This window comes from Alnus glutinosa, chromosome 6 (assembly GCF_958979055.1).
Source record: "Alnus glutinosa chromosome 6, dhAlnGlut1.1, whole genome shotgun sequence".
Classification (NCBI taxonomy): domain Eukaryota; kingdom Viridiplantae; phylum Streptophyta; class Magnoliopsida; order Fagales; family Betulaceae; genus Alnus; species Alnus glutinosa.
In genome coordinates, this window is record NC_084891.1 from 26,085,235 (window position 1) to 26,109,026 (window position 23,792).

General features: G+C 34.6%; 3 protein-coding genes across 6 annotated transcripts; 2 read left to right on the forward strand and 1 right to left on the reverse strand.

Annotated features, from left to right (window-relative positions):
- Window positions 1–402: 402 nt before the first annotated feature.
- Window positions 403–2,850, forward strand: LOC133870142 (small ribosomal subunit protein bS16m/bS16c). The gene is made up of 4 exons (XM_062307199.1): window positions 403–764; window positions 1,473–1,518; window positions 2,288–2,487; window positions 2,581–2,850. The coding sequence occupies exons 1-4, from the start codon at window positions 632–634 to the stop codon at window positions 2,658–2,660; spliced, it is 459 nt and encodes a 152-aa protein (XP_062163183.1). The 5' UTR covers window positions 403–631; the 3' UTR covers window positions 2,661–2,850.
- A 2,270-nt stretch (window positions 2,851–5,120) lies between these two features.
- LOC133871995 (uncharacterized) lies at window positions 5,121–5,810 on the forward strand. Of its 3 annotated transcripts, none has more exons than XM_062309487.1 (2): window positions 5,121–5,406; window positions 5,590–5,810. In XM_062309487.1, the coding sequence occupies exons 1-2, from the start codon at window positions 5,251–5,253 to the stop codon at window positions 5,719–5,721; spliced, it is 288 nt and encodes a 95-aa protein (XP_062165471.1). In that variant the 5' UTR covers window positions 5,121–5,250; the 3' UTR covers window positions 5,722–5,810. The 3 variants fall into 3 exon arrangements, with proteins under 3 accessions (XP_062165471.1, XP_062165472.1, XP_062165473.1); XM_062309488.1 differs by having other exon boundaries at window positions 5,593–5,810; XM_062309489.1 differs by having other exon boundaries at window positions 5,157–5,406; window positions 5,596–5,810.
- Window positions 5,811–9,309: 3,499 nt separating this feature from the next.
- On the reverse strand, window positions 9,310–18,054 carry LOC133870828 (probable rhamnogalacturonate lyase B). 2 transcript variants are annotated; one of them, XM_062308060.1, is made up of 15 exons: window positions 17,906–18,054; window positions 17,584–17,724; window positions 17,445–17,504; window positions 16,725–16,844; window positions 16,515–16,634; window positions 16,241–16,382; window positions 15,844–16,014; window positions 14,644–14,799; window positions 14,206–14,312; window positions 12,926–13,016; window positions 12,209–12,350; window positions 11,178–11,334; window positions 10,877–10,993; window positions 9,956–10,082; window positions 9,310–9,692 (listed from the first exon to the last, which is right to left on the reverse strand). In XM_062308060.1, the coding sequence occupies exons 2-15, from the start codon at window positions 17,697–17,699 to the stop codon at window positions 9,447–9,449; spliced, it is 1,872 nt and encodes a 623-aa protein (XP_062164044.1). In that variant the 5' UTR covers window positions 17,700–17,724; window positions 17,906–18,054; the 3' UTR covers window positions 9,310–9,446. The 2 variants fall into 2 exon arrangements, with proteins under 2 accessions (XP_062164044.1, XP_062164042.1); XM_062308058.1 differs by having other exon boundaries at window positions 17,584–17,705; window positions 17,906–18,052.
- Between the last annotated feature and the right edge of the window lie 5,738 nt (window positions 18,055–23,792).

The following is a 23,792-nucleotide window of genomic DNA, read 5'->3' on the forward strand; positions in this document are numbered from 1 at the left end:
AACCGGTCAAGTGCCTCCCCCAATCACTACCAAGCTATCAATTCTCTGCAAACTGAGCTGTTTATCAACCTCAACCCGACGGAAAATGATAGACATGAGCATTTTGCCCGGCTCTATTCGACTTTTTTAATAAAAAAATAATTTTTATAATCAAAAGTAATTTTTGATGTGACACATCAAAAGTTGCTTCTGATTATAAAAGTTTCATTTTAATGAAAAGAGATGGGTAGGAGCCGGGCAAAATGTTCCTGCCTATTATTACCTCGACTTGACATTAATTTTTATGAGTAATATTATATATTACTTTTTTGTTCTCTCAAAATTAATGTGACTCTTAAAATTATCATTGAATTTATAATAAATTATTAATGAATTTTAATCAAATGGTGACGTCACTTTTGAGGGGACAAGAAGGTGATACGTAGCATTTACCTCATCTTTTACACAGTCCCCAAAATCCTCAGGAGTCAGAACTCGCACAACTCGTCATCTTAAACCCTAGAAACGGACCACTGATTCGAATCGCTCCACTCGGTTCGTTCTGTATCGTTACCTTACGCTATTTCCCATTTCGGAATTACACTTGTTTGTGATTGTTTAGGTCGATCGAAGGACACAGAGGCCAGAGAAAATGGTGGTGAGGATCCGATTGTCGAGGTTCGGATGCCGAAACAAGCCGTTCTACCGTGTCATGGCCGCCGATAGCAGATCTCCTCGCGACGGCAAGCACCTCGAAGTCTTGGGCTACTACAATCCCTTGCCAGGTTTTCTCTCTCGCACATTTGTTCCAATTCCTAAATTGTTTGCTTTTGTTTTCGAAAGTGCTAGCTTTTTCCAGTATTTGTTTTGTTCCTGTTTGGAATCTCACCTGGCTTTTGCCGCGTTTGGTTGCTGAGAAACTCTTGCAAAAGTTAAGGAATTGAAATGCGAGCGTAGTATGGATATTGGGCTTCGTGACTTTGAGTTTTCAGTGTTTGGGAACTAGGAAAAGATAAGAAGGAGAAATTGGATTCTATTTTTTGTGGGTGGGGTTATTTGCAATTTGGTTGTCCTTTGATTCGTCTTTCCTGTCGATTTTTTCATGGTAACCAATAGAGGCTCTCTGTCTGGTTGCTGAGAAATTGTTGCAAGTTGGAAAAGAAATTATGGTTTTGAATGATAAACCATTGATATCTTGCAAGTGTTAAATTACCAATTTCTTAAAAGACAAGACTAAGATTCAAATTAAGGAATTTTGCTCTGATAATATGTTTTATAAAAATAGATGAATTTAATTATTTAATTTATATTCTAAATTTCTAACAGCAAGCAAAGAAAAATCTGACTAATTGAAGTAAGAGACGAAAGCAATTAACAGGCTAAACTCTATTTAAAGCTTTCGTTTCTGTTCCCTCCCTTTTCCTTAGCAACCAAAGGGAGGATTGATGATTTGTTATGTACTCATTGTTTGCAATATGTATGAATTTGTGTAGGCCAAGATGGTGGCAAACGAATGGGTCTTAATTTTGAAAGAGTGAAGTAAGTAATTTCTTCTATTTATCGTGCCTTTTTACTTTCAACTGATATGTTTTGAATTCTCTGTGAAAATTAACATTGGGACTTGGTTGTTAGTCAAAATTGAGTGCTTTAATTTCATTCCTTCTCTATTTGTTATTTAAAATCAAGTTTTCTTTATAATTGCATCTCCCTCTATATTAATGTTTATATGTTATTGATCTATTGCTTTCGAAGTGGATTATTTGTTTGCTTTCATGTTCCTCGTTTTGAGTATAGAGGACAGATTTTGAAGGGGATGGAACAGTGGGAAGGTTAATATTTTAAGTTTTAGATTCATTCCCGAACTTGAATGCAGCAAGCTTATTGGTGTGGATGTAGCTGTGTAGTAATTTGAGTGCCTAGAGTTTTAAGTGTCAAGGAGGGAAAGAAATGTGTACACCATGAAGTATACACCCTTAGTTTTTTTTTTTTTTTTTTTTTTTTTTTTTTGGGGGGGGGGGGGGGGGGGGGGGTGTTGTTTGTTTCATGTCTATTAAATTATTTTTTATGGGTTTTTAGTGGGCTGAGGAAAGACTCAAGGGCGTGCAAAGAAGCTAGAGTTGAGATAGAGGTAGAATGGTAAAAGTCAAGGTAACAGGATGTTTGGCTTTCTACAATTCTACTACTGAGAGAATAGATAAAACCCATCTGTTTGTATAAAGTTTCTTAGCCATTGCCCTTAACTGTACTTTTCAATTGAATGAGAAAAAGGCCCCTCCTTTTGTACTGATTTCATCCTCACTATCTGCAGATATTGGCTATCTGTTGGTGCGCAAGCCTCGGAACCTGTGCAGCGCATTCTTTTCAGAGCAGGGTTACTACCTCCACCACCCATGATGGCAATGGGACGTAAAGGTGGACCACGTGACACACGTCCTGTCGATCCGATGACTGGCCGCGTCTTGACTCCAGAGAAGCAAGCTAATGCTGACCAACCAAAAGACTGCGAAGGTGATGAAGATTGTGAAGGCGTTGGAAGTACCTCATGAAACTCTTCATTGCAGTGGTTAAGACCTTATTTTTGTTTTTTTGATCTCGTTTTAGGGGGAGGGGTTTATCCAGGGTATCAAGAGTCCATATTTCTACTTGGATATCCTCCAGAGAAGCAGTTTGGTCTTGCTTAATTCTGAAGAATAACTCTCAATCTTTCTTGGGAGGATAGCACCTTAGGTGGTGAAATTGGCACTTGATTCCACCACACCATACAGGGATGTTGAGTGTTACATAATGGCTGCACTATCGAATGTTCTTTAAAATGATGACTGAATTGAATGTTTAGGGGAGGCTGCTGTAGTGAATGTTGAATCTTTCTCAGATTATGCTTTATCTAGATGTTGTCGGGAGCGGTTTTAGGGTACTAACCGTCTCTCTCTCTCTCTCTCTATATATATATATATATACAATTTAAATTTATTCATATAGTTTCAAAATTGATTAGAGTGTCGAGTGCATTGTGAACGGTGAAGTCCTTATCCCTTTCACCTATTGCACACCGCATGTTTCAATATTTTGCTCAAAAATTGGCTGTCAACCATTTAAAATTTTTGTGAACTGGGATTATGTGAAGTCCTTTCACCTACTTGATGCAGGATGTTATATATATATATATATATATTTTTTTTTTTAAAAAAAAATTGAACTCCTTAGAAAATCCACCTATCAATTAATTAAAAAAGTTCCATTTTTTTAAAAGATTTCTTCCATCAAGTTTTCAGCTAGATGCCATATGCACAAACTCTCTTTGAAACTTATCTTTATTTGGTTTTCTTCTCTCTATCGGTCTCTGAAGGTTATCTTTCTCTCCCTCTCATGTTTCTGTTCTGGGATTGACTCTCTCTGTCTCTGAAGGGTTCAACATATCTACTAATATAACTGGTGCCAACCAGTCACAAGAATCTTTAACTAATCTCTTTTCATCCATTCTCAAGAACTTCAAACTTGATATCGAACTTTTCATTACAGTAATGCAACACATTCTCCATATAAATGTTTTCTATCTCCGAAGAACATATAACCAACCTTCAATCCCAAAAAGGAGCCTAATATGTAATATAAATCACACTTACTAAACAAATAAGATCCTCTCCATTTTATCTCAAATTTTTTCTCCCCGTCTTCCTTTCTGAGAGAAAAAACCAAAAACCCTCCCCCTTTAGAGAGACTGGTTAGCCGGGGAGGGAGGCCTCGCCTCCCTCCTCCCGGCTGTGTTTTTTGTCTTCTCAGTCTTTAGGACTGTAGAGTTTTGTTCCTCCCGGTTGAACCGGTGTTGGATGTTTCTTCCCCTAGCTCTTTGGGCTATGGTGGATTTGTTGTCTTGTTTCTTTCTTGTTTTTCTTTCTGTTTTGGCAGGATGACTCTTCTTAAGAAGTCTAAGGTGGGGTGTGGCCGGCTTTAGTGTCGTCAACGGTGTGTTCTGGCCAGACTTTCTTGGTTTTTTCATCTGATTTTTGAAGTCAGATCTACGCACGTCTGTCGACTTCTGGTAGACACGTGCCATCCAGCCGTGTTCCCTGCCATATTCCGCCCTTGATGCCGGAAGCTTCGGTCGTGTCAGTCTTTTGAGCTCGGCCCGTGGCCCCCACGCGCCAGGGCGCCTTTGCTCTCTGACTGCGCGTGTAGGCCACGCTCTGCTTTTTCAGGCCGTGCTTGGCGGCGCCTGGGTTCTATGGCGTCGGATCTACTGCTGGGTGCGTTCGGATGCGGCGCGTGTTCTACACGCGCCGCCACTCCGGTGAAGCTGCTTCCTTACCCACTGCCGGCGACTTTTTAGGGTTTTCTGCTTTTGTTGTGTATTCTCTTGTTTCTATGTACAGTTTGCCTCTGTGTGACTTAAATTTTATTGGAATTTTTATAGTAAGGGAGCTTATTTGTAATTCTAGTGAGATTTGAGATTCTGCTTAGGCAGCTGTTTTTAAGCCAGATCCTTCTAGCTTAGAGTGTGAGGGGGCTGTCCCTCATCTCTCATCTTGTATGCCTTCGGGCTTTTTAGTATCAATGTTTAGCACATGCTAAGCCGTTAAAAAAAATAAAAAATAAAAAATCACACTTACTAGAAGGGCTGGGAGCAACATTGATTAGAAAATTTTACCAAGTTTTATAAAATAAATGGTTCTTGATATCGTTGATCTAAAGCAGTAAACACTTATAGTCACAGTGCCAAATCCAATATATACATCTCGATAATATATGATGTCCTAACTTTTGCGAGAACCATGCTTACCCATGCCATTTAAATTTCATGCACATTTTACAAATAGGTTTACATTTTTTTTTTTAATAAAAAAAAAATCTTTTTGTGCTTTATTTTATTTTTTTCAAATATTTTATTTTTTAAAAGATGAAAAAAAAAAATATCAAAATTGAATAAGCACATTTATCTATGAAAATCACATAAACTCATAAAGGTCAATTCCTCCTCTCTACCTTCCAGCCCAGCCCAGCCCAGCCCAACCCAAAAAGAGTTGTTGGGTATGCTTGGATGTCATTAAAAATATTGACATTTTTTTAATAATAATTTAAGAGAGAATTGATAACGTGGTGAAAATTTGAGAATTCAATGCGTAATAGCTGGCACCGGAAAGAAGATGTGGTGGGCTCCAGACTTGCCACGTAGAGAAAGGTCTGCTCAAACGTCTAAGCCTCGATCGAAGCCTTGAGAAGAAAGCAGCACCCAGAAGAGACACAGAGAGAGAGAGAGAGAGAGAGAAAAGAGAGATGGAAGAGATCAGGTCTTCGCCACCGCCAGCCGCCTCGAACACCATGAGAAAACAAGAAACCTCGGCGACTTCACGCATGAAGAAGGATTGCCTTTGGTTCGCCGCTTCGATGCAAGAGGGTTTTGGCTACGCCAAAGCCGGATTCATCGGCCTGGTATATATTTCCACTCTCTTTTCGCTTCGCTCTCGATCTGTCATGCATTTTACAATTGATAGATCATCGATCACGACGTCATGCTCAAATGCTTTTAGTTAGAATATTTATTCCTATACCTATGGGTGTTTTAATTTTATGTGCTTTAATGGGTAATCCTTGTTGATATGGAAAACTTGGAAGAAGCAGACGAAGAAGTTGACGGCAAGGAACGAGAAGGAAGCCACCGAAGCCGACCTACTGGCTGCTAAGATGCAGGTTGAAGCTGCTGACGCTGCCGAGGAAGCCAAGAAGAGACTTGACAAAACTATGTAATTAATTCTACCCAACAGCAATATAATGTTAAAAGTATTAATTTAAGCTTTTTGATTATCAATAATTTAACGTATATGGTATCAGCTGAAGTTCGAATTTCACTTTTTAATTTTCTAAATTTCAATTTAATTTAATTTTTTTTTTTTTTTAAGTTAAATATTATGTGTTGGGCACTATTAATTAAATTATTAAATTAATAATTTATAATTCGAAGTTTTAAAAGAACTCGTGATTTAACAAATAAAAATGACAAATATTGTGATATTTTTTTGGGATTAATACGTCTCGATCATCTCAGACATATCTAGATGGTAGATAGAATCATAGAAAGCTGATAAACAATGTAAAGGAGGACATATATCGTGGGCTGGATTATTTGCACCCCAAGAATATTGTGGAGGAATTAGAGCTTAGTACTTCTAGTGGTCATATTGGGCCAGATTGGGCCCGTGGGCTCTTGGTTACGAGACTGTAAGGAGTCAAGACTTACGTAATTTTGGCAATGAAATGAGATTTACTGTATCCAAGAAATACACATGATTTGGACTGGAAAGAAAATTTGTGGGTACTATAAGGTCTAAGATAAGGCCAACGTTCACACCCAAAAACTTTCAAAACTTTATAGTCAGGTGTTTTTGTTAAACAAAAGCTCATAATTAAGGAGATTTCATCCCGATTGACTGTTCGAAAGGAACATGTGAGTGAGCAAGCAAAGACAGACCAGTGTCAACAATTTGTCTGTGTTTTCGTTCTACAATGCCATTCTGATGATGAGTATGAGGACAAGTTTTGCGATGGGGAATCCCATGCGAGGCAAAATTTTTTTGTAAAGCAACAAATTCTCTCCCGCCATCAGTTTGTACGGCTTGAATTGAATGGTTAAAAAAATTTTCAATCATTATTTTATATTGGGAAAACACGGAAAACCTAAGATTTGCAAGTAATAGGAAAAAACCAGAAATACTTGTTGAAATAATTCACAATGCACAAGAAATAATGTTTGTTATTAGATGATAAAATAGGAGCAGGACCTCATACATCAAGATAAATAAGATCTAGAGGATCTTTTGATATTGACATAGAAGCACCAAAATGAAGTCTGTAATTTGCCTTGTTGACACGCAAAACATAGCTAGGTTGATTTATTTGACTGAGCTGGGAGACGGTGCTTGGACAAAACATGACGAACTAATGGAATGGTAGGATGGCCAAGGCGAAGGTGCCATTGGTCAACGGAGACACGTTCACCAACAAAAGCAATAGTAGCGGATGAGGATGGAGACAAAGATGGCCAAGGATGGAGACCTCCCCTACTCGGGCCTTAAAGAAGGATACTCCCTGAGTATAGATCCTTAACACGGAAAAAATAAGAATGAAACTCAATAATTACGTGATTATCATGAGCAAACAGTAAACTGATTAATAGAAATTAGATTTTTTTTTGAATTTGAGGAACATGCAATAAATTGGACTAGGAGAATTTTTGGTGAGAGGAAAAATTTGAGCAAGTTCAGTGTGAAGAATATTCAAACCTTGACCATTACCAACTTTGATTTGATCTGTGCCTTTGTATTCATTAGCCCTGAGATTGAGGTTTGACAAATCATTGGTGAGATGATGGGTTGATGATCCAGTGTCGGGATACCAATTGAAATCTGGTTGAGAATGTGGAGTGGTCAGATATGCAGCAGGATTGGGGGATTCATTGTGGTACGATTGTAGCATTTGGAGGCTTGATGTCCAATACTGTTGCATATTTGACAAATTGGATGATTGGTGGAAGAACTCTGAAATGACTGAGGGATACCATGTACACGTCCTCTACCCTGGCCTCGGCTAGAAGATTGTCCATATTGATGTGAATAATTCTTTTGGAATTTGCCAGTGTTGGTAGTGTTGTGTTGAGCAACGTTCACAGTGGGAACAACTATATCACCTGCAATATGGAAAGATTCAACTCGCTGTTCATGAGTCAATAAATGACTATATAAGTCCTGAAGAAAGATAGGTTCAAGACGAGTTGTAACAGTGGTGACAAGTGAGTCATATTCTTAACTCAGCCCTGCAAGGATGTAGGACACTAGTTCAGAGTCTTTGAGAGGCTCATTAATGGCAGCCAAGGTTTGTGCCATTGTGTGTGCCTTTTGAAAATAATCTGAAATAGACATATCACCCTTCTTCAACGTTGCAAGTTGATAGCAGTACTGCATTACACGTGCCTTGGATTTAGAGGCAAAAGTCTTTTCCAAGGTGACCCAAACTTCACGTGAAGTTTTAAGGTTAACAATATAAGTCGAGATTTTTAGAAAGAGAAGAAATCAAGGTACACATAATAAGTTTATCTTGTTGATACCAGGTTGAGTAGTTTAGATTTTCAACCATAGCAGCTAAGGTGGAAGAGCTGCTGCTGGAGGAGGCAATACGACGTGAAGGACATGGGATATCTCCAGTGACATAACCAAATAAATGTGCCCTTCCAAATAAGGGACAATTATTGTGCACCATGTTGGGTGGTTGTCACGTGTCAATTTGTGAATTGATATATAGTTGGATGAGGTTTTGTAGAGTTTGAGGTGAAATGGATAATGCTGCAGACATAATGGTAGATAAAAGTGGAAAAGAAAAAGGAAGCCCTTGACGTTAGTCTCTAGGCTCTGATACCATATAATGAACAATAAAGATTGTTTGTAATGTCTCAATGAGGACTTTGTTTTCTATTGTATTTATAACTAATATACGAAGTTTAAAATTACAAACAAACTATCCAACTCATCTCGAGTTTGTTACAGAGATTTAAATTACAAAAATAAAGTGAGATATTGGAGATACAATTATCTCATAGAATCATAGACTTGGTCTTGTCTCTTATCGTCAGTTACAGCTGGATGACTTGTATCTGAAGGAATTAATCCAATAATCCCACCCTTTATCCCCACGCCTGCGAAGAAAATCCTTTATGGCGTGGGCGAGTTAGCTCCTAGGTGCCCTTGGCATAGAGCTAGCTTGTGCTAAGTAATGTAACGGGCAGCGGCAGCGCGCGTTGCAGGGCGCTTAGTAGCTGAATTTCATACAATAGTGCAGTGCTGCTTCACACCAGAGATTCCAATGGGTTCTTTGATGGGATAAAGGGAGAAGCCTTCTCACATTAGGTAGAGGATGAGTGGAGTGTACTTGAATAAAAAGGCCAAGGTAGAACTGGCCAGGATGTCGAGGCAGTGAGTGGCATCGAGGGAGCAGAGCTAGGAGGGGAGAGGAGTGGAGGGTGGAAGCTTGAAGGGCTGGTACGGTTGTTGTTGTAATGCTATTAGTAATGGTATTAGTTCTGAATGCTAATTTATAGAGATTAAAAACACTTTCAACGCATTTTCATTTGAGAATAAGCGCAGCATTTTAGGTTCTTGGAGAGAACCTAGATCTCACAACAAGAGGGTGATTTTGAATTAATTATTCTGTCTCTAGGAAAAATAAAGGCTAAGTCATCGATCAAGCGATTCTTATGAGAATACAAACCTAATATGACTAGAATATATTGACTTAAATTACTTAACGTAGAAACAAAAACTAACAAGAAAATAAAGATAATAACGATTATATGGAAAGAAATAAAATTGGTTATATTCTTTCTAGCAGAGATTTATTTTTCCCAAATCTAAGAGAGGAAGCAATATTGTAGATGTATAAATCATCAAGTGATACAAATCCAGCAATTGTTTCTTGAAATTTGATCAGGAGGGTGGGGCTTCAAAGCGAATGTAGTCATACATGATCCCCTGGAGAGCGGGCATAAGGCCGGTGCTTTGTGTTTGTGTCAGGAAAATAGTATTATCCCCAACCATAACCAAACTGCCACCTACTTCCACGTTGAACAGCCGGTACAGTCCATGGATTCCATGTCTAGCAATTGTGTTGTCGTGACCAATCACTCCACTTGAAAATATCGGTGGATCTGCTTTTGGATCATTTACCCTAACCTTTCATAGAGAGAGGGAAAAAAAGAAGAAAAAGTGTAAATTTACATGCAAATAATGACTTAAAAGGGAGTTGTAACATGGGATTTGGATCGGATAGTTGTTCGGACAGTTTGAAAAAGTGCAAGTACTTGCTTACTGGCTTGCCTAGCAATACGAGCAGTTAATTGCACCGATCTTGATCCCATAATCAGACCCATAAACATCAGGATAATTATTACTCAATGTCAATATTTAGTGGCGGATCAATTATGAAGGCCTTATACCTGTAATTCAGAGATATGCACCGTAGCAAGTGCCAATCGGAGTTTATAGGCTCCGGTTGTATCCACTTGGTCGAGTTTGAACTTGATTTGCCATGTGGTTCCTTGATATGTATCATCATTTATTTTCCTACCATACAAACAAGATTTTATTACATGCGATATGATGGACAAAGTTGTATTCAAATTGGATTAAGTTAATTTTTGGGTTAACTACATTTATCTTCTCTAATTAATATATGAGAAACTTTTGGTTTAAAAAAAGAAATGGACAATAGATAAATGTGTAACATCTCTCTTAATATATTTTTTTGCAATGTCTCCTCAATATTTCAATGCTTGTATTGCCCCCACCTAATTAATCTACCACAACTGGGATTGTAATATTCTCATTTCGCAACTCAAAATGATAAAAATATCCTCCATAAAAAAAATTAATATATATAGATTGGGGATATATTGCAAAAATTAAAACATTTGGAGACATTGCAAAAAAGTTGATAGTTGGAGGAGGTAAATGTAGTTTCTCCTAAATTCTAAACATCATTTGAAAAATAAAACCATGTAGAGCATTTACAATGGTTTGTGCATTTTTAAATAAAACCATTTAAATGAGGTAAATGTAGTTAAAGGAGACAAATTGCATTTTAAACATCATTTAATAAATAAAACCATTATATAAAAGATGGGCTTATTTTTATGGCATGCCACGGGGAAGAACGAGTAATTCTATAAGTCTTTCATGTGTCACTCTTGTGTGACTGTGTTCCTTTAAAAATGATGTGGCTTTTAAAATCATCATTTGATAAAAATTCAATAGTGATCAATCACAGGCCTAATGATGATGTTAAAAGTCACTTTATTTTTGGAAGGACACAAAAATAACACACGAGGAGTCTTAGCATTACTTGGAAAGAACTTTACCTGGTAACCTGAGCAAAGAACCAATCTTTCCGATAGTCGCTAACACCAACTGTGTAAATCAAATCTTCGTCGGGATATAAATCTGCATATCTTTCCCATAATCCATATTGCCTAAATCTGCCGATTTAAGAAAAATGTACAAGAATTTACAATTAGCCTAGCTTAATAGAAGTTGAGTATTTAAAATTACTCTTTCCAATAAAACTCGAAGAACCAATCTCATAATATTAACCAAACGAGTCCAACGTTCAAACTAACACTTGATTGTATACTCCTAAAAATTGCAAGAAAAGTAGCCAACCTGTCAGGATGATTCACAAAAAGTGGGTTAATATACTTCGGATCAGGATCGGGAATGTAAAATTCAGCAGCAGTGCGATCTGGGATGCCTATTTCCCATAGGGTAGGGCCATCTCTTGGAGGCTCAAATACTAGATCACCCACATCAATATCACTACCTGCTCTTCTACATGTCAGTCTTGCAAGATTTTTATGAATAAGTAAACAATAATGATATTTAATATATTGTTATGTAATTTTATAATGCGACAGTGAAAATTAGTTATTATTATTATTATTATTTAATAAGTGCTAATTTAAAGACTAATTTTCATTGACACATTAATAATTATAGGATAAATTTCATTTATCCCCTATTTTTTTTACCTCTTTTGCAATGCTCCTCACAAAGTTCAATTTTTCTCAATTTAATGTATCGAATTTTTATATTTTTGCAATGTCTCCATTCCATTAGGATTTTCTGTTAAATCCTAAAAGAGATATGTAAAATTCTCAAAATACTCTGATTTTTTTTTTAAATAAATAATAATAATAAAAAATTGGATGGGTCCCAAGTGACCTGTGGGTCTGGTCAGACCATACCCATGATGGGTCTGGTGACCCATGACCCACCGCGGTTCACAAGGTGACCTTTCGTTAGGTCACTTTTTTTATTTTTTTATTTTTATTTTGCTTTATATTTTTTTTATTTTTTATTTGTAAGTAAGGATAAATTTAGAATTTTATAAAATTTTGAGGGGTATAAAGGTAATTTTACCTATTCTACAGTTTGATTTAATCCCAAACCTTAGAGGAGGGGGACATTGTAAAAACTAAAAGTTCGATACACTAAATTAAGAGAAATTAAATTTTAAGGATATTGCAAAATGGGTAAAACATTCAAGAATATGAATTAATTTTCTCTAAATTATATAACAATTGCGTAACAATTTACTGAATAGCATTAAGTATGAACAAAATAAGAAGTTAGAAAAACTCAAAAACTCATTAAAATGAGAAGTTAGGAAAAGTCATTAAAAGTAAGGACAGGACCTGCGGTTATGGTAATTACAACCTCGTATTGATAATCACCAACAAAGCCAGGAACCCATGCATTAAGATTATAATCACCACTTTGTATGTTGTTGATGCAGAAGTTACCATCTATGTCTGTTCTTGTCCAAAATTGATAACCCTGAAATTAATATACACATTTATTGTTACTTGAAGTGTAATTACTGTCTTTGACATGACCAATTTTTTATTTTTTCTCAAAAAAGGAGAAAAGAAAAGAGATCAATTGAAAAACATTCTATTAGAAGAAAATAGCGATTTTAAAATGTTAATGAGAATAAGATTTTAAAAATTGCAGTTTAGCGTTTTATAGAATCTGCAGTCTGAAAAATTAGTGCTTTAATCTACCTTTAAAATCATGCATTTTTTTATAAAATACACCTCATTTGTTTGCTGTGTGAAAAACGTTCACGTTTTTAAATCCCTTTTTTTTTTTTTTAATTTTTTTCAAATGCACTATCAAGTGAAACACTTCTCGCAATTTTGTTTAAAACGTGTATATTTGACCTGTGAAATTACAATGTCAAACGGACTCTAACTAAATAATTGAAGAAATTAACATATGCTGTGCGTAATTGATGGCGAGGATGACCAAAGTTAAAATAAAAGTAATGTTACTCTTTACAATTACTTAAAAAACGTCATGCCAATTGGAGTGAAATTAGTGCAAATTAATCAACCATGCTAATAAATCACCTTGCATTCTGTTTGCCAGGATCCAACGTCTCCAGGGGGTGCCAAGCCCACATAAGCAAAGTTTGCAGGAATGTACTCATCACTTAAATACCTGGGCAAGGGAAACTATAAAATTTTCGATTTTCGATCCCATATATATATAGCCAAATAAGAGATTTCGAACATGTTGGGGTAACAATTGTTTTTTTTTTTTTATTATATTTTATTATTTTTCAAAAACATGTTTGAGTTGTTTTTTAGAACTCAAATTCTATTCAGATTTTTTTTTTTTTTTAAGGTTTTCTAAACCATCTAAACATAATTTCAAAAAACAAATTCTTTCGGTATTTGTAATTCTGAATATAATATAAAAAATCACACGCCCAAATAAGTCCAAAAAAATGTAATTTAGGAGCAAATTCTTTCGCTAGAGGGTTGATTCTTGTAGATTAAATTCACTGATACAAAGACAATAGGTGCAAGCATTTAAAAAGTGTTAGGAAGATTGACACTTCGGAAAATCTTTTGGTGACGCCGTAATATAAACACACCAAATACGTGTTTTAAAACAACATCATAGAAATGAACTCGTTTTGGAGTATTTGAAAACAAAAAATGACGGTTTAAAAATATGAAAAAAATTTGCATTTTCAAAATACATGCAAGACATTGTGTTTTTAAAAGTCCACGATTAAACAGTGATTTTAAAGGTTAAATTATAATTTACCAAATATTTAATTGTATTTTTTAAAATCGCATTCTCATTTACTGTGTTTTAAAATTAACATTTTTTAAAATTTTTCATTTTAAAACCGTTAAACCAAATGAATAATTTAAATTTATCGAAGTCAACAAAATGCAATCTTAAAATTTGGATAATAATAACTAGTACATCTCTTAATGATGCCAACAAAAGAGTACGTACAATTAATTTGTTGGATACTTTATGTGATATGATTCTAATACTTGAGAAAATCATTATCATAGGAGCTGAGTCAACAAACTTTTAATTTGTTTTTTAAGAAGATGGTTCTAGTTGAAAATATTTTTGGTGTTTAGTTCGTACAAAAAATAGCGACTACGGGCAATAGTTGATGACGGCAAAAAACAGCCGAAAACTTTAGGGATGTTAATGGAAACCATTTTTCGGGTCAAACTCAAAAATCATCATTTTTAACCGTACCAAACACTAAAAAATATTAAAAATATTTTACCCCAAATTAAAAGGATCCTTAAGGGGATTATTATTTCAAAAAGAATAAAAAGTAAAATACCAAACCGAATTAAGGTCATCGAAGTACCTGTCTCGGATTTGTAGCCTACCACTAAGAGTGCCCCTTTGATCGGATGATTGAAAATCCTCAGAAGCCGGAAAATCGTAGGGCCAGCTTTCAACTTCAATCATCATCTGAAGAACAATTAAAAGTTTATTTATTTAATTTTTTCTAAAATTAGGTTAGGCTAGTTTCACCAATGAGCCAAATAGTATCAAGCGTAGAGGCCCAACCAACATACATCAGACTAATTCCCGACCCAATACTCTACGCTACTTAAGATATTGAGCATTGAATCATAAACTTTGTCTAAATGATTGGCCCCAAGACGGGGTAGCACTTTCAAATTTCAAACTATCTACCGTCCCAAGCGCTCCATTATAATGCCATGCACCCCTTGGGGTTTAAAAAAAAGAAAACCCTTTTATATATATATATATATAGTCTCAGTTTGAAATAACTGACTTGATTTTTAGCATCCTCCCAAAGGCGAAGTGGGTCTTCTCCATCCAATACAGAATTAAGATATATAAAGGTAGGGCCAAAGACTTTCTTCCATGGCTCATCCGGTTTCAGTTTCAGCACAAGATCCTCTCCTCCATAGTGAGCACTGATAAACATCTGGTCGTAACAAATTTAGGGAAGACAAGCATTAGTCATGGACTCCCTCCACTTTTGAAGGGTTATATATATATATTTATATATTTTAAGTACACATTTTGGGCAAATTTTTCTTAATTTGGCACGTGACCCCTTAAAAAGCAGTCCAAAAATATTAAGTATATACAAAACAAACGTTGTCCCATACGGCCTAAAAAAAAAAAAAAAAGTCTTCAAGGAGTAGCTCAATCGGCTGGGGATCACGCCTTATGAAGCGGAGGTCTTTAGTTCGAATCCCCTTTCCCCCTCTTGTGTGACATGTCAAAAAAAAAAAAAAAAAATGGTCCCATACAAATTTGGTCTAAATTTAAACTAGAACTGATAATATTTGTCGGTTGTTAAAAAAGTTTTACCTGCAATACTTTACCGATAGTGAAAATGAAGGATTGAAAATAAAACTTTAGCATTATGAGTATAATGTAGTTTAACATTCAGACTTTTTCAGGAATTATCAAATATTTCTGAATTGATTTGTGCCAATGGTTTGTTCTTATGTTAACTCTTCTCGTTTCTACCGCAACTACATAACAATAATTTTCAGCCGTAAATATTGTCAAAATTAGGCTTCAAAACAAAATTGAATATGAGCTTCTAACTTATTATTGATTTTGAATATCTAAAGAGAAATTGTTACAAAATTTAGTGCAGATTCAATCATAGATGATTTTTCTAATCTAAGAGAAGGTTGAGTTTCATTTTGATAAGTGATTGAATTGAAAATTGAATCATATTAAGAAACAATTATTTTGTCCCTATTTTAATATATTTCTTATTCATGCTTTGGCCTCTATTAGTAAAAAAAATTTGATTTTATCCCTAATTACAAATTTCATGCAAACTGATATGATAGTCTATATTACAGTTATCACGTCAATAATTAAATAATTAAATTTATTTATCAAATTTTATTACTTAATATTTTATCCATGTTATATTATGTGAACTTTTAGGCTACTTGTAAGAAAATTTTTGTATCCCCAACATTTTTCTTTAATTACTACTTACTGCGAGGTTGAAAGGCCCCACATGGGAAGTAAGGTTCTGTTTGACGGGTCCACCCGATCGAAACTCATCGCTGGGTGTGATTTGCCAGAACCCCACGGGCGGGTCGGTGGAGATCCATCCGTGGACCCGGAGATCTTTGTCCTCACATGAGTACTGGTACTTGTCATCCACCTAAACATGCAAGGAAATCAGTCTTATGACAAATTAGCTTCAATGATTTATCTTTCTATCTATATTCTTTTTAAAAAAAATTAGTGTAATTCTGTCTCTCTTGGATGAATAAGTTAGTTTATTTATTTATTTATTTTTGTGAAATAAGTTCGTTTAATATTTTACTATAAGAGGATTTAAAATTACAGAGAAAATGAGTGAAAATAATAATAATAAAAAAAAATACCTCCCCCTTGAACTCCGGCTCCACAGGATTAACAAGCAGAACTGCTTCTGGGGTGGCCAGCGGTTCGCCTCTTTCTGGCAATCGATCGTCTGGAAGAGGCATGTATCTTTGCCTGTTGTCAGCTACTGCCATGTAGTGAAACCTATATATTCACCATAAATAAGAGGGTATTAATTTGGCTCTTATTGTATTTGTCTACTACTAAATTTTTGTACATGTCTCTAAAAGCGAACACATAGAAGATGATAGAGGCTAAAAATAAAATAAAATGTACTTGTCTTTTCTGAGTTTGAAAACAATCCTGGTCTGTGGGAGGTTGAAAGGAGGCCATTCCCCTAAGTGCTCGTAGATGGCGTAGGAATAGAAGCCCGGGGAATTACGTAGCATTATAAACCTGAAAAAAATCATATAATTGTCATAATCAATATTATTTTTCCATAAAATTCGAATTTAGAATATATATAAGATTTAATTAATTGGGCACCTTTTGTCTATATTTAAGGGGACGAGTTTCTCCTGAAGCAAGGGATCCCACAGCCTTGTGAATGAGATCTCTACTTGTTCCTCACTTTCCACTACAACCTTAAAACTCGTGCCTTTAATGCTGCATGGCAATCATTTCTTCATCGGCTGTGTTCTTAATAATAGAAATTAATGGAGCAAACTAATGTATTTTTAATAAAGAAATATTATATACAACATTTTTATTTCATTTTGTTGATATGATAATATCAATTGGTTATTGGATTAATTATTATTTCAAAAAAAAAAAAAATTCAATGGTTAATTAACAGTACCACATCAACAAGATGGAATAAAAGTTAGATAAAAGTGTACGTGGTCTATAACATTACTCTTTTTAACAGGATTAATCGTTAAAGCATGCGATTCTGATATATGCTAAAGACGACAAATGTCAATTTAATATAGTAGATTAGAGTAATTTTATCTAATCTATTATATATATATATACACACAATTTCAAGTACATATTTTTTTGACATGACAGTAAAAATTAAATTACCTTTAAATTTTGAATTCAATTATATTTTTCATTTGCCATGTCCAGTAACGTGTACTTAAAAGTGCACGTAGCATTTATGCAATACTTTTTGCTAATGTATATTGAGAAGAAACAATATGTATAGAGGCATTTTGCTTAATTCATTGGCTCATTGCAATATAAGCGGATCCAAGACCCTACACATCGAATGTGCCCGTGGTTCCTGTACTTCCAGCTTCACTCCAGACGAGGTCCCAATACCTACACATATTTCATTCAAAAAAAGATTAAAAAGAAAAACCCAAAAAAGAAATTTAAGATCAATTTTAATGGCGTTTACCCTCTGTGAACCTCCTCATCAAGAACTTCAAGCAAATTGTCGACGCCATTATATTTTATTCCCGTAACAATTCCCTCTGGATTAGATAATGTTACTTGGAGTATGCCATTCTCCATTATCACCTGCACAAATATATCTCATCTAAAATAAAATATATTACGTAATAATATAGGATTGATTTGGCCTAGGTGCTTTTGTAGGGGTTTTTTTTTTTTTACTATATATATATATATATTTATATATATATTTTTTTCATGAAAAACTTAAAATTAAATTGATCTGAACCGTTAAAAAAACTACAGAAAATACAAGAATGACTTACATGACTGTCCTCAAAATGTAAATGCACCCCTAGAGACATGGTGACTCGGCGAGTCCCCCTTATCTCCCCGGCCTCTTTCTTTTTTTGTTTTAAAAAAAAAAAAAAAAAAAATTTGCAGAGCAAAAGATGTTTTGGGTTCTAATGCTAATAATATTAAAAGGTAGATTTTGGCAAAAACGACGCTATATATATATATATATATATATGAGTTGAGGAACTAGAAAATGTTGGTTATCTATGTCTTGCTCTTGAGTCTTGACCCTGCAGTCTGGAAATGGATTGTAGAAGATTTAAAGACTTGGAAAGAGTGTTTGGGTTGGTTTGCTTGAACTAGAGAGAAAGATATCTACTGCATGTTGTCGTATACGTGCAAGAGACTCTATGTCCTGCACTTCAATTCATGCTTGTACTCAACCAACAACATAGGTTCATCTTTTAGGGCCTACTATACGGCTAATAGCTAGTTAATTATGTGTTATTTACAACTTATATACCAATATATCATCATATATATATATCATCAATTTATTAAACTAATATGTGTCCAAAATGTTGTATTACTTTCGCATAGTCATTTTATTTTTAGGTGCATAATGAGTTGGGTCATTATGTAAACACCTAAAAAGCTTGTATGTACTCTTATCCTAAATATAAAGTGAGTTGACTTATTAGGTTTCATTATCTCAATTGGTAGAATTTTAGAGTTGAGATACTAGTCTCCTCCACACACAGAACACATGTTGCTTTTGTACTTGGGGCGCGCATACACCCAGATACACCAGCAAACAAAATGGAAAGTTCACGGAGGCATGTGCGTTATCTCTCGATCTCTCACATTTGATTTAGACATGTTATGAAGAAGAACAATTTACGTTTGTTTTTGTTTAGGTCTAACGTCACAAAATACATGTGATTATCATATACATTTTTAATATAACATGTAACTTTCATATACATTTTTTAAAATCATATGCATTTAATTTGAACACATGTTAGTTTAATATCCTAGATTAATTGAATTAAAAGGAAACTTCGTCGAAAAGAGTTTCACATCAATGTGATTCTCACGAGTAATTTTTAAGAAACTTGATCATCACTAGCTTTGATTGAGGAACATCCTATTCAGCTCAAAGATTGGACCATGAGATTAGGAATATCTCTCATTCAATTATTTGTGACGTCAAATCTGTAGATAAAAAAGATGACTCAAGATTGGAGTATGAGATTAGGAATCTTTCATTCAATTATTTGTCTCCCTCCACCTTTCATTCAATTCTCTGCACGTTTATTGGGTTACGGCCTCTTGTTTATTGCTTGTTCTTTTAGCTGGGCACAATCTTAATGGTCTAATACCTTTCCAAATTAATAAGGTGATATGTACTATTTAAACAGTTAAATATAATAAAATTAATAAAAAAATAAAAATTTAATTCAAATTTGATATAGCATGCATATATAGCCACAAATAAGAAGCACAAATTTTATATAGCATGCTACCCCGTACGTTGCTGTTGTTTTGGTTTTTTTTTTTTTTTTTTTTTTTTTGTGGCTTTCTTGTTGTTTTCTCTATTTTTCTAATGAGAAATGATCCTTACACTCATTTATCACAACAGTCTCACAACAAGCTGATGTGGCTGGTAATATTTTATTATTTTTTTACAAAAAGAAAACAAAACAAAACAAAAAAAAAATAAAATATTACTAGCCACGTCAGCTTGTTGTGGGGCTGTTGTGAGAAATGAGTGTAAGGATCATTTCTCTTTTCTAATTGTGTTGTTTGCTTTTCTGTTACTGTTGTATTTCTGTTGTTTGTCTTTGTATTTCTGTTCTTGTTGCTTTTTGTGGATTACAGTCTTCATGTTCCTTTGTGGCTTGATCTTGTATCCGAAGATTGTTACTCCTTGTTGACAGATTCTGTACGAATTTTGGCAATGCTACCCCATCTCAACTGCTTACTCGGTGGTTATTGTATGTTACAAAGCAAGGGTTCGAGTAGGGTTAAAGAATATTTCAATGGTCATGCCCATATCCGCGTCTCTTGCATTGGAAATTCAGGTAAGGGTGAAGGGTCTCGTGACAGTCATACTACTGCATGTGCCATCTGTTTTGGTGCTTTTGCCGCTTTATTCGGCTCCTATATATTGAGAGAGTACTATGTTATTTTTTTGACCCGTTTTTTACTATTTGTATGTATTATTTACACTGTAACTTTTGTTTTGGGTATATTGTTGAAGATCCTACTCATTTTTAGGTGTTTCGATTCGTGTAACCCTTTCCCAATTTACTTAGGAAAAAAAGAAAATGAGAAGCACTCAAGAGTCCAGCATTGTTTTCTGCATGTATTTTGGTCTAATATAGGCTCGATACAATAGAGCTGGTTAGATCGACTTAATTATAATGTTGCTCTCCAATTGGAGGTGCTATATATTTGTTAAACGCTCGGTGATCTCAGGGTTGGTAGAGGGAGAGGAGGTGCTAAAAATAAAAGCTTATATTCAGCCATCGAATAATAATAAATTCAGGCTTCGTTGCCTTAACAATACAGTCACAAGGCATGCTCTCTTTTAAGCTAAAGCAGCACCATATGGTCCATATTGAAGCTAGCTGTTATGACGTAACAAATTTTAGGATTCTAAAGAAACAGCAAAAAGAAAAAAAAAAAATTACATCCAAATCTCATTCTCACACAAAAGAGAAAGATAAATGATACATATATTCCCCCTTTTACTCTCAAGTGCTTAGAGCATTCGCATCGGCCTCCCCAAAAAATATATAGCTATTTTTGCTAAGCCCAAATGCTAATAGCGTGAAAAAGCTCTCCATCAACCTCAACAAATTGCTAAGCATGAACAGTGTTGACTGAATTCAGCGAGCAGTGCCCACTCACCAAATAATAACAAAAAATGGAAAACTTCACTTAACTCCATGAACTTTCATCACTTTTACGATCTTCACCCTCTCAAAGTTTAAAAACTTTCAATTTGGTGCATCAAATTTTTAATTTTTTGCAATATTATTATTTCGTTAGGGTTTTGAGTTAAATTAGATGGCAAAAATGATAAAATGATGAGAGAGAGAGAGGAGGGGGAGAAGATACCCATGCATGGTTAGATCTTGCAAGTCTTTTTTTTTTTTTTTTTTTTTTTTGTGATGAGAGAGATAAGAAAAAAGAATATTTAAATAAATAGTGAAACTAGCTAGATAGTTAAAATGTGGAGCCTGAATTAGGTGCTTTAAAAAAAATAAATAGTTAACATAAAGATATGTGATTATTTAATTAAAATAGAAAGTAAATTTTAGAAAAGTTGATGTGAATGCTCTAATAACATATTAATATGTTTCTCAAGCCTTTGGGTAAAATAAAAGAAAAATTATAAAAACTATTCGGTTGTAATTCGTTGTTGTCCCACAAATTCAATAATAAACAGAAAATGCACAGCCGAATAATGTCTTAAAAAAAAAAAAAAAAAAAAAAAAGAAAAAAGAAAAAGGAAAAAGAAAAAAAAAAAGAAAAAGAAGCTAGCAAATTGAAATGAAATAAAATTTTGAAGCCTCGTTTCTCAACCCACGTCAGGTACACTCCCTCACGGGTCGTTTCCCATTTCCTCTTTCTCTCCGTCAAATTCCTCCTTAAATCCGTCTCTCACTTGTCTTGGACGAACAACGGGCAGCAAGAAGAGACAAAAAGGAAGCTCTGCCTCGGATACAGAAGAAATTTTAGTATTATATAAACGCTGCGTATCGTATTGTTTTGTTCTGCTGGTATAGGCTGAGGGTTTGGGGGCAATGCGAATAGCTGGCTGCAGGAGCAGTACATCTAGTGCAATCCTGTGCACCCGTGCTCCGGGGCAAGAATGACCAGAACGTGTTTCAAACACGGCCTTTCATGGGTAATTTCCGAATGGGCTTGGTCAATGAGTTTTCACACGGCCCGGCTTATGGGCCCGTACAAAGGGGCTCGGTTGGTGAGCCCAGATATAAGGCTGGGTCCATGTCCTCGATAGATATGGCAACGAATGGGCTTTTGAGCCATTAATTGACTATTGGGAATATTTCCCAACAAGTTCATCTAGGTTCGTGTTCAGAATTATGGCTGTGAAATCTTTCTTCTAAACCTGCATATTCTAGTTATTTCATTAACAAAGACATGTAAATTTTGCAGGAGAGATGGCGTAGTTAGCCTTGTCATATTCATATTTATCATGGATTCATGAGAGGTTCGTGTGATTATTTGTTAAATAACATTATTATTTTTATTTTTATTTTTAAAAAAAAAAGAGATAGAGAGAACGAATAATGAGGGAAGAATGGAATTAATGATTTTTTTTTGGTTTTTTAATAGAACCGAGTAAGCATATCCAAATCAATCATAAACCAGCTTAGCAACAAGTAAGTTATGGATGTTATGGACCTGATGCAAAAATTGATGAGGTTAGCTATCAGTAAGAATTCAGGTAACCACAATCTGAAGAGGAATAGAGGTATGATTTTATTCTCTAGTTGATTTAAAGAATGTTTAAGATTGACTTAAGTATTGGAGGGTCTCGGTTCCATTGAAAACTACCTTCTTTCCGATGAACTTTTATTTTACAGGCTGCTTGAGAAGGCCCATGTATGGTTACCTTTGAACTCTTGTTTAAACTATTTTTTCTTCCAACGTAACAAGCTTACTGACTTGAGCGTCAGAGGGTCCCCGGTACCTCCGAGGACCAACTGACCTTTGCCAAACCAGTTTTCTTCTTGCAGGATTGCTTTGAACGAAGCATGGCGACTCCGTCCTCACCCCAACCATGGCATGAATCATATGCTCAACTGAGTCTTGCGCAAACCATGGCCGGCACAGGACCCCTTGCCCAACCTCTTTGACAACACTCTACGACTAAGTCCCGCATAGGCCATGGTTGGTAGAACCTCTTATCTAGCCTTGTCTTAAAAGTACATATACCATCTTTCCCAAACTTTTAAATACTGCAATGCCCCCCAAACTACTGTTGGGGTTGTAATGTATCACTTTCCTACCCAAAAAAAAAAAAAAAAAAAAAAAAAAAAAAAAAGAGTGAAAATGACAAACTCCTCATAAATTTTTTTAGAAAAAATTAAAAAAAAAAAAAGAAAGACAAATTAACAAAAAATGTTTTTCTTTTGGAAAAATTTCACTTATAACCCATAATCTTTCATTACTTTTTTAAAAGATGTATCCAAACTTTAAAAACTCTCAATTTAGGGTATCAATCTTTCAATTTTTTTTTTAATTTTAATACTCCATTAGATTTTTCCGTTAAATCCTATCAAAATTTTCAAAATACCCCTATATTTATTTTTTATTTTTTAAAAAAAATTATAAAAAGTTTTAAATATTCGGGTATAGGTATTTTTGCAAATTTTATTAAATTATGACCAACACCTAAATCTTGGCAATTGTTTTTCTATTTTTTTTTTTCCTAAAAAAAAGGGGGTATTTGACATGTCAATAAATTGCAAACAAAAATGAAGTGCCTCTAAATGAAATTGGACGGCGTATTCATGTTAATAATCCAAAGACATTTTATAAATTTTTTGAAGAGCTTAGGTACATTCAATAGATAATAAGAGGATCTCTTAATTTTGTAGCCAAAAAGATAAAAGAAAAAAAGATAGCAAGAATATCATCTCCCACATTGGTGAGGTTAGACTTTTTATTTATTTATTTTTTATCTTCATTTTAAGTGAAATAGAGATGATTTATGTTATGGTTTAAATTAAATTTCACATATTTAATAATTACATGAAATAGAGAGAATCTTATACCTGAGGGGAAAATTAGATTTATAATTAAATGATATTAATGGTTCCTAGTGTAACAAAATGAACCTTAATGAAAAAAAAAAAAAAAAAAAAAAAAAAAAAA